The 10,516-nt window shown below is 41.1% G+C and overlaps 1 protein-coding gene across 1 annotated transcript in view; it reads left to right on the forward strand.

Annotated features, from left to right (window-relative positions):
- The window catches only part of RPTOR (regulatory associated protein of MTOR, complex 1), a 156,526-nt gene that overhangs the window by 44,126 nt on the left and 101,884 nt on the right, over nucleotides 1-10,516 (forward strand). Inside the window, 2 exon segments of the mRNA XM_009708907.1 lie at nucleotides 1-79; nucleotides 6,981-7,127. The exon segment at nucleotides 1-79 is cut by the window's left edge and continues 20 nt beyond it. Of these exon segments, the coding sequence (XP_009707209.1) occupies nucleotides 1-79; nucleotides 6,981-7,127 (226 nt within the window).

Here is a 10,516-nt window from a genome sequence, read left to right on the forward strand (position 1 = left end):
AGAGCGGGTACTTTTCCACTACAATGGACATGGCGTCCCCAGGCCAACAGTAAATGGGGAGATCTGGGTCTTCAATAAGGTGCGTCTGCGAAGCAGTGCTGAACAGCTGAATGTTTTTCACTGCTGTGTAAATTATTGAAGTGTTCTGTTAGAGAACAGCTGTATTTTCAGGGTTTAAAATGTGTTCACAGGTATTTGTTTGGTTCCCTGCTGACAGCTGTTTGCTTTCTTCATGCTCTTGGAGCTCTGTGAGACCAAATAGGTTGTCCCTCACCTCCCGGCGGGGCAGGAGGATCTCTCAGATGTACTAAAGCTCATGTGCAAAACACTGAAAAGCCAGCTACTTCCACTTGATTCATCTGCTTTTCAGAGGTAGCACCCCAGCTCTGTTGCGTCTGGGCAAACAGTGAAGCTCCCCGATGGTCTTGGCTTTGCTGCCTTATGTCACTGACTGCTTATTAAGTTCTTACCATGAAGTTTCTGGTTAAAGTGCCTCCTAACTCTGAACAGCCATTGGTCAAACTACCTAGAGATACTGCGAGGACAATAAACTGTATGGCTAGCTCTGCTTCCAAAGCAGAGAGTACTGAAGAGCCTCTGAGTACAATCTAATAGGTATCTTTTATTTTTTCAAAGACTTTTGTTGCTCCTGCTTAGCCATGGTTTGTACAGCGATGTAGATCATGTGCAACACCCCTCAGGTGATTCTAAGTGTGACCAAAGTGTACTTTGCTTTCCCTTCAGTTAAGCTATTTAGTGTCTATTAAGGGTAACTGATTTAGAATGGAGTCTTAGGAAACTGAGATACTCTGCTTATAGCTGAAAAGTACATTCAGCTGACATAGGACTTGCATTCCTTATTATAGATATGCTCCTATTTTATTCTGGGGGCTTATTGAGCTTCTTTTTTCATACTTCACATGTATTATTTTTATAATTGAATGGCCATTCACTGGTAATTTGAAAAAGCAGGATAGAAAGGAAGGGGAGAAAGTGTAAGAGGGCATCGCTTTATTCTGGTGCATCTATATTGGAGACTTGATTAGTATTCAGGCCAATAAACAATTGGTCTGAATACTAATTCATTTTGAAGCTGAATTTGGTGTTTAAGAATAAATAGGAATGACCTTCTTCTTACTTAGCAGCCAGTGGGTAATAAATAAGCCAGAAAGAATGCTGGGCAGAATGTGTTACACGTGGAAGAAGAGGAAATTACTGCTCAATGAACTTGTGTGTTGTGCCAAATGCTTTATTAAGAGCTTACTGGGTATTTGCCAGTTTGCCTGCAATATCAGCTGGGGTAATGTGGTGTGGATGCCACAGGTGATTAGGAGCTGAGATCTCTCTTACTTGACTCTCTTTATCTTACAGAAGGTGAAAAAAAAATTGATTGTTATAGAGGTTGATGGGGAAATTTGAAACTTAGTAATTTTTGCAGCATGTTACCAAATATTGGCTCTTTTGGAAAGAAAAAAATCAGGAGTGGAACTTTTCTTTTAAGCAAAGGATTAAATTTGAGGAAATACTTGGGGAGGAGGGTGGAATCAGCAGTGTTTAGAAGTCAGTCCTAAGGAATTCGGTCTCAGATCTAAGCAGAGGGCCTAATGAGGCTCAGTGTTATAGCCCTCTTGGAATTGAAGTAGTAGGGGTACTGAAATTTGACTGTGCTGACATTTTAAACAGATTTAAAATGCTCATGCATGTACTTGAAGTCTCAGTTATAAAGGCATGAAGGCAGAGCTGAAAGGGACATTGAGATCATCTAAGTGAGGGGCCAAGCGGAGTGAAACAGGCCGTCCTGGGGGATGTGGCATGTTACAGGCTAACCTGTGTTTGTCAAAGCAAGTAAAATTTTTTGGATTTATACTGACTTCCCGTGGGGCGAGGTTGAGCATCTTTCTCCAGTTGCCTGGAGCGTGTGGTCCTGGCGAGGCTGTCGGGCTGGTAGTGAGGTGGGTTTTTTTACAATACTCTGCGCGGTTCACGGGAGAGACCACACGCTCTCCAGAGGAAGAAAAAGAATAATTAACTTTATTACAAAATTTCCCTAAAACTGTGGCAGAAGGAACAGAAAGACTAGGCAAGTTCTTATAAAGAAATGGAAGTAGAAGGAGAAAAGGCAGAAAGAAAGAGAGAAAACAGAGGAATAGGATCGCCACCCGTGGATCCAGCAATGTCTTCTCAGTCTGTGAATCGGAGTCCTCTCGGTCAGTTGGTCAGTCGGTCCGCCGAGGTTGTGCCACGTGGCTGGGGGCCAGTCGCCTTTTTATGTTGTCCGGGTCTCCTGGACTCCTCCCGGAGGTGGAGACTCGTTTGCCTGGATGCACATGTGCAGTGAGCTCCTCTGGAAGGTTCCAGAAGGTGGTAGGTGTATCAGGGTAGCCCCCAGACTCAGTTCACTTTGGGCTTTGACCAGGCACAGGATCTCGCTGTCTCCCGGCAGTAGCACCGGGGCAGTTCTCTCTGTGGTTTCAGGGTGCTTAACACAGGGAACCACCCCCCACCTCCGCGGAGCACAGCTCACTGCTCTGCCTCCCTGAGATGTGCCCAAGGGCAAACACACTGCCCACCGCAAACGGGCATTAAGTCCCCTTCAGTTAGTTGGTTTGAGACACCGGATGATAAAGGGCCCCTTGACCATCACACCCATTCAGTTTTTTCTTTTTCACCCATGTCCCCTGTAACAACCAGCCATCTTTGGAAATCTACTTTTGCTGTCACAATGCTTAGGTTTGTTTATTCCTCATGTTTTGTGAGAGGCTATGGCTTTCAGCTCTTACTAAAGCTTGTGGTGCCAGGAACGTCCTGGTGTTGTCAGAATACCCCAAGCAATTCTGTGTTTGGGGTTGGAGGAGGTATGCTGCGGCGGCGGGAAAAGGACGTGGCTGCTCATAAGTATCTCTCCTGTAGTGCCACGGATTATTTAAATCTCCCAACATGTGCCAGCAAGCTATCAGAGCCAGCCAATAGATGTAGTGGTGCAGGAGCACTTTGTAATGATGCTGGAGAAAGTTCACAAAGTGTTAGACCTTTGCTAATAGCTTCCCCTTAATTTCTCAAGAGTTGGTATTTTAAAATTAATTTAGACTTCTGCCCTTGCACAGCTGGTGCTCCATCTGAACTGATGTTTTAAAATGGTGATATAAGGAGAATGCTTCTCTCATATCCTCTATTATTTACTCCTCTGACAAACTGTCTGCTTATGTAGCTAACGGAATTAGTTGACAAAGGACCTGGCAGATGGACTGACGCATTCTTGAAGGTGTCCCAGGAACACTGGGATGGGTAGCCCTGCTCTGGCCCTGCCATTTCTCTGCCGGCGGGGTTGCGGCGCTGCCGGTGCATTAGCAGATTGTGCCCCTGCCCTCTCGGAGAGAGACCCCTGAATTTGCAGCTAGTCTCTGTGTGCTGTAAGGAGGCTTCCTGGCATGGCAGTGGCGTGTTCAGGAGACCCAAGGCATGGCATGATCTGATATGTAGATCAAAAAAGATAAAACCTTCCGCAAATGTCATGTAGCCTGCTTCACTTCAGCTGCATATCTCAGTCGCTTTGTTCCGGGAAGAGTGTTCAGATGCTACCAGAGAGGCGTGTGAACGAGGAAGGAGTATGGTACGATTTCGATAACGCACTTGAAAAGCAAGTAGCTAAACTAGATCTTTAAAAACCAAACCTGCCTTCTGTCCTACAGACAGGTTTTCCTTCAGGTTAATTTTTTATAGATTTTGACAAGTTGTGCTTGCTGTAGTATAAATTCCTCTGGTTACCTTCACCTTTCAGGGTTCCCCTGTGAAGCAAGCCCTTCCTTTTGATGTTTAATCTAGCCTGACAGATGAAGAGGATAGTAGTAAATAAATAATCTGATACTCATCTGCATTCATTTTCTTAGAATTTAAACGACCTTCGATACGTGCTTTGTAGAAAAGAAGATGGTAGCGAGGAGTGTCTCTGACTGCGCTGCCTGGCAGCACGGAGGGTGAGTGCAGGGAGGTGCCCGCTCCTCTTCCCCGCGCCCTTCCTCCTCCCCTCCAAACTTCGTGGGGTCAGAGACACCATTGAGGGAAGCAGCAAGTATTTCCAGTTGCAATTTTTTTCCCTTGCTTTTAATCACAGGTGCTCAGCAAGTGCAGTACTCCTCCAGGGCAGCACATGAAGACGTTTATCATGCTTTAGTTTGGTAATTTTTGCTTTGCAGCTTGACAAACAAAGTGTTCCCGAACTCTTTTGGTTAGAGAGATACTAAGATGTGTAGGAAGAACTGGGGATGGATTCCCGTAGGTTCATTGCCACAAGGTTCATTTCCTGAGATTTCTGAGGGATTCCACGAAGTTCAGAAATCCCAGGACAGAGGCTGAACACAGAAATCTTCCTCAGAAGCTTTTTAGCTTTAGAGAATTCTCTTTAGAGAATACTCTTTAAGCTGTTTCATCTTTGATAGGAAATGGAAATAGAAATTGTACCATGCTTTGGAAGGAATGATTATTTTGAAAATGTGTGTTTCCTGGGTCTGTTATGTCTTACTGTTGTACAAAAAGACGTGAAACGTGTGCATTGTCAGAAGCAAATTCTGCCACTAATGTGAGAATACGAAACACAAAAAGTGCATCATCATCATTGTGTTCCTGTTAAGTCCTTTGGACGCTATTTACATATCACTCATCCTGTCCGCAGCTCTGCTGAAACGCCCTCTGTTTGACCAGGTAAGGGCCAGAAGGTGCAGTCCTCCTCCGTGCTGTAGCAGGCTGCCGTGGCTCGTCGGTTTGACTGGCTGCTCTTGTTGACAGCCCTTACAAGCCAGTACTTAGCTGTGGAATTGTACATTATTTTACTGCAGGCTTCCTGCTCTGGTTTGCTGTACAGTATTGGCATACAAAGGAAGGGTTGAGACAGTCCTTGTAAACTGGTTAATTTGGCATTGCCTGGCGTTTTGCCAGATTTTGAAGATGCAATAACGTGCTTGTGTATTTATTGTGACTGCTGTTGTATTAAGAAGGAGCAATGTTCTTTTTCTAGTTTTGTTTGCTATTTTCTGAGAAAATCCCAGTGTGGTTTCAAAAAGGTAGAAATCAAAAGCCCCCAACTTTACATACTTGTTCTGAAGTTCTGGGGAACTTCTCTGCAAAACCTGAAGAATTTTTTTAAGTATTTTTGAGTTGTTCGTTAAACAATTGGTTATGAAATCTGTTCAAAATCAGTTTCTAGTTTAGTTGTTTGTTGTGTCATTCCTTTAAACAGTCACAGAGGGATGGTGGGAGCTGTGTTAACAGAGCAGAAACTTTCTTGCTGAAAAACAAAGTCAGTACTGAGAACAAAACATACGAGCAAGTTCTTTCATACTCACGGCCCCAGCATGGCAGAGGCAAGATGAGCAAGCATCAAAAGATCGCCCTGAGCAGCCATGCTAGAAAATTATTATTTAACACTCCTTTTTTCTTCAAACAATCTCATTTACATATCATTAGCAAATTTGGTAAGTTATATGTGACCCCCACAGTAAAGTCAGAACGTAAAATTCTTGTGGTTGGAAATATCACAATATTAATCAGAGCTATAATCCGATCTTAACTGTAGCTATGTGCATTATAAATACAAAGTTAAAACAATGCATGCCCATAAAATCTTGTGGATTATACATGTCAGAGCAGGGGTTTTTATACGTAACTTACTATGATTGGAATGTCCTTAAACTGAGTGATGTCCTTGAAAAAGGTCTGGGCCAGGGGTGGGTTGTTCATGTATCATTCTATCCTCCAACAATTTGCAAAGCTCCTAACTCCCTAAAACTTTGGCTTTTATAAACAATTTTTCCTATTAATTTTAATGAAACAACCAAAACTTTTATATATGGGCAAAACTGGATTATGAAATGACTGACTGTTTCCTACCTTATCTAACATATGGTTTATGATCACTTCTGTCTTTATATATGCTATATGTCCTTGAAAATTTGGTGTTTTTTTTTTTTTTTGTAAAAGTTTACTGGTTTTATTACAGCTATTTTAAGTCTTTTGAATTTAAATGGGAGTTATGATCCCATCCATCATTCTGCTGATGTTAATAGGAACATCACAGCTTTTGCTGTAGATTTTGGGCAGGGTTCAAGGCTGTACGGACATGAGCAGGTTGCCCTCTGGCTGCAGATGGGAAGGATTATGCAGTCAGCCACTGGATATTTGGTGGGCACTCTTTGCAGGCTCAAATGGCAGAAATCTGCTTTGGTTTATATTTTCAGTTCTGCCACTTAGTTTAGGGTGTGGCCCTTCATAGTTAATTTTAAATGTTTGATTTTCGATCCTCCTTGTATTTGAAGAAGCTCTTGCCTCCGGTTATTTGAGGGTGTTAAGATGGAAGACAAGGACAAAATACTTCGTATTTACAGAAGCTGAATTGTTGATTCTTCACTTTGTTGAAGGCAGGCTTTGTTGGCTTTAATTTTATTGGATAATTCTGAAAGTGGCACGGAAGGTAAAGGCTGTAATAAAATTATGAAGCATCTCGTTAAACTAAGATGGGGTAGCTGCTGATGGGCGACATAGTCTTAATTATCAATCTTGATTTATTGATGGAGTTTTCAGTTTAAGACATTTGATGTTAAATTAAAGACAGCTGGTTTACATCCTTTATCAGTGTTGCAGAAATTTGAGATAAAATTGGGCTATTAGATGCTGGTTGGAGTGGTTGGCACATATCAAGGCACTCTTTGCCGAGTTTTGGAATTCTAGCTTAGAGTTTAGCGTTTCAGAAAATACCACAATAAAATCTATTTGTCGTTTGTGTTGGAGTTGGGCTCATAGTCCTCATTATTAGTAGATGTTGATTGGTATTTGTATTGATTAATATGCCCAATGTTCAACCTAGGTTTTTTTTTCGTGATTTCAGAATTGAAATTTTTTTTGTCTGTGTTTTATTGTCTCACCAATGAAAGTTCTGTTGCTTCTTTGTCTCTTTGTAACTCGAGTGTTTTTTTTTTTTCTTCTTATAGAACTATACTCAGTATATTCCTCTCTCCATCTATGACCTGCAAACTTGGATGGGCAGCCCTTCCATTTTCGTCTATGATTGCTCTAATGCTGGCCTTATTGTCAAGTCCTTCAAACAATTTGCACTACAGAGGGAGCAAGAGTTAGAGGTGAGATCACAGTCTGTTGCAAAGGTTTCATTTGTGTTTGTGCCGCAGGGTTAGGTTTAAGCTTGCTTTGCTATATACAGCTGAAAAATACGTTTAAAACTATGTTGGAAGGCAAATTAATTTGAAATAATTTTGCCACTCCAAACTTTTTGGTTCAGTTTGCTATTCTATTAAACTTGGAACAATTTTTAATAGAAGCGCTAATTAAATGATACTGTTAATAGAATCAATTTGTGCTCTAATGGTCTTTTCTGTTAAGATAAATGCTGAGGTGAACTAGACGTATTTATTTTAGTTGCAAAAGTGTAGTGTCTGGGTATATATTTGGATGCTGTTAAGAATTTTGTGCTGTTGAATCGAATGTGAAAATGTGAAACAAAATAAAATAAACCTGATGCGCAGAGGGATTGTCACTGGTGGTTCCAGTTTCGCAGAATGTTTAAGTTGAATGTGTTTCTAATGAAAAGCTGTCTCTCATTTCAAATGTAATTACCAATAAATTTATTGAAGTAAATCTGAAATGCAAAGTGGAAGGTAAGAAGTTAGGATTCTTTGTGCAGCAACTTGGGATGGCAAGACTCCCCACTGCCAGAAATTCCCGCTAGATTTACATGGAAAGCACATTTTTTAAAGGTTGAATTCCTACAGTCTCACAGTTCTTAGCCACTGTTTTTAAAAACAAAACAAAACCAACAAACTTCAAGGAAGGAATGTTAATTAAACAGGCAACTGACTGTCACAAATACAACCTTTAAGCAGATATTAACAGTGTCCCTGGCTACAATTCCTTTCATTCTAAATTCTGGATTTTGGAGGTGCTTTTGTGGTGACTCTTTTGGCCAGTGGCAATTCTATTCTACTGACAGAAAATAGTCAAATAGCTTGAGATAGGTAGACTGTTTCATTATTCCTTCTCTTCAACTAGTGATAATGCTGTATTTGGCTTTAAACTGGAAGAGGGAAGATTTAGATGAGATATCGGGAAGAAATTCTTCCTGGTGAGGGTGGTGAGGCAGTGGCAGAGGCTGCCCAGAGAAGCTGTGGCTGCCCCATCCCTGGAAGTGTTCAAGGCCAGGTTGGATGGGGCTGTGAGCAACCTGATCTGGTGGGAGGTGTCCCTGCCCAGGGCAGGGGGTTGGTACGAGATGATCTGTAAGGTCCCTTCCAACCAAACCATTCTGTGATTCTATGATTTTGTAAAGATAAGAAACTTCCCAAAGTCTGTGGCTTGGGAAGAACATGAAACTGCAAGACACAGATCAATAATATTGGTAATAGATGCCTTTTGAAGGTTAACATCTTTTTAAGTCAAGGAAAATGTCTGGTGGTCATATTCTGTTCTCCTTTTCCAAGTTTTCCTATCAGCCTGCAACTTTCATTGTGATATTTTTCAGAGCCTTTCTCTTTTGTTTGTACAATGCACCCTCCTGGATTTTTGTTTTGTTTTCTCATTCTGTTCCTAAGCAGGTTAAAAATGGGCCTAACTTTACCTTCCCTTTCTGTGCTTTCTTCATGAATTTCCTTTTTTCCTTGGCTCTTGCTGAGCTCTAGAATGACTTTGAAGCTGTTTCGGAAGGAAGGCAGCCGCAGGTGTCTCGGTTGGTTCCTGCTGTGAGAGGGATCAATGTTCAGGTGAAGCTTGTGCGGGAAAAGCTCCTCTCTGCAAGCCAGACAAACCAGGCCATCTGCAGGCAGGGACGGTTGGTTACAGTGAGAAAAACGAGCACGAGTAATGATGTCAGTCTTTATTTCAACAAAAATACTGAATTCCATTTGCTCCACTTTGTTTTATTTTGTGAAATAGGTCAGGTTACTTGGGAAAACTGCTTTAATGTTTCTTTTCTTTGCAACACAAGTTAAAACTACCAGTTAATTTGATTATGAAAATACTTTCAGACTTATACGTCAGCTTTCCGTTCTGTATCTTTAGATTTCATTAGCTACTGATGACTTATTGAGATAACTGCTTATTATTCATGGAAAGCAGAAGACTTGGTAACATAGATAGAAAAGTGCTTACAGTGTCAAACAAAGCATGGATGAGAATTCATTTGGAAAACTGTAGATTATGGAATTGTTCAAATTCATGAAAAAGGAAGTAAAGCTGGAACTGATACTCAAGAGGGGCTGCTAGAGTGATCAAGATAATTGTTAGCCCATCTTACTGAAAGGAGATTAGAGGAGCTTGCTGTTCTCTTAATCTGACAGAGTGAAGGCTGAGGGAAGCCATGGCCGTTTATTTCATTTTTTTCAGGATCCCTTTTTTTGGATAGCACAGAGTACAGGCCAGGTGCCATCAGATTATACATAGTTCCACCAGAAACATAAAAAATAATGATGACAGATTTATAGGTATGTTTGCAACCCCATTATATTGGATTTTCATTGTTCATAGAATATAAAGACTGGCACTCTTTCATAATGTAAAATCTAAATCTTGTTCAGCCTCCAAAGAGAGGAAGCACAAAAAGAAATGATAACTTGGGAGTGATAGAAAAGCAGTTAATGCTTCTCTACGATACCTGAGAAAAGATAATGTTGTAGCACTGCATGGTACATTGTCTTCTTCAGAGAGCTGCCTCCCAAATGGCACTTGAATAGTAAATACTTTTTGTGGTGGTGGTGGTGTTGCCTTTTGTTGATAACTAAAGTATGGTGTGTGTGTGAGTGAAGAGCTGTGTAGACAGCAAGAAGTATATCGGTTTCAGCAAGAAGACGACTTTGTTTACCAGAGGCAGGAATGTGTCATATCTTATCCTGGTAGACAGATTGCAATTGAAAATATTTTTTATCTTCAGCAAGACTGCTTCTCTGAGGGAGGTGAGGGTGAAGGCAGAAGATCTAGCTGTGAAGATGCCAGAGCTAGTTCAGCTGTAACTGGTTTTTGGTGGGATGGGGAATGGGCAGGTGTGGAGATAATTTCGTCATTTGATTATAACTTTGTCTTGTGTAATTATAGAGCAGTGATTAAGGTAATAAAATCTACCAATCCTCACCATTCTTAATACGTCACAGCGTTTCCAAACTTTTTAAGATAAATGCTATTGATATAAGGACTGGTGGTTTCCCTGGACTGTGGTAGACTCATCTGTTTTGGAGAAGTATCTGTGAATTGTTTTGGTTATCAACTGGATGGGCGGTTAAGGATTTGGTTCAATATCTAGCTAAACAAAAGTACACTTGCAGATAAGAAACGTCCATTTAGCAGCGTGATGTGGCATAGTATTAAGTGTGATAAATTAGTTTAAGAGTTCATTTTTTCCAGTTGATCCTGCCTTTATTTGTTTTGGTTTTGTCCTGAGATTTGTGATGGAAGGCTATTGTTTTCCTTTCCCAAAAGACATTTTTCAGACCTGGAAACTGACCCCAGCTTTTGGAAACTGGAATTC

The sequence above is a fragment of the Cariama cristata genome, unplaced genomic scaffold (genome assembly GCF_000690535.1).
Source record: "Cariama cristata isolate BGI_N322 unplaced genomic scaffold, ASM69053v1 scaffold6301, whole genome shotgun sequence".
Classification (NCBI taxonomy): Eukaryota; Metazoa; Chordata; class Aves; order Cariamiformes; family Cariamidae; genus Cariama; species Cariama cristata.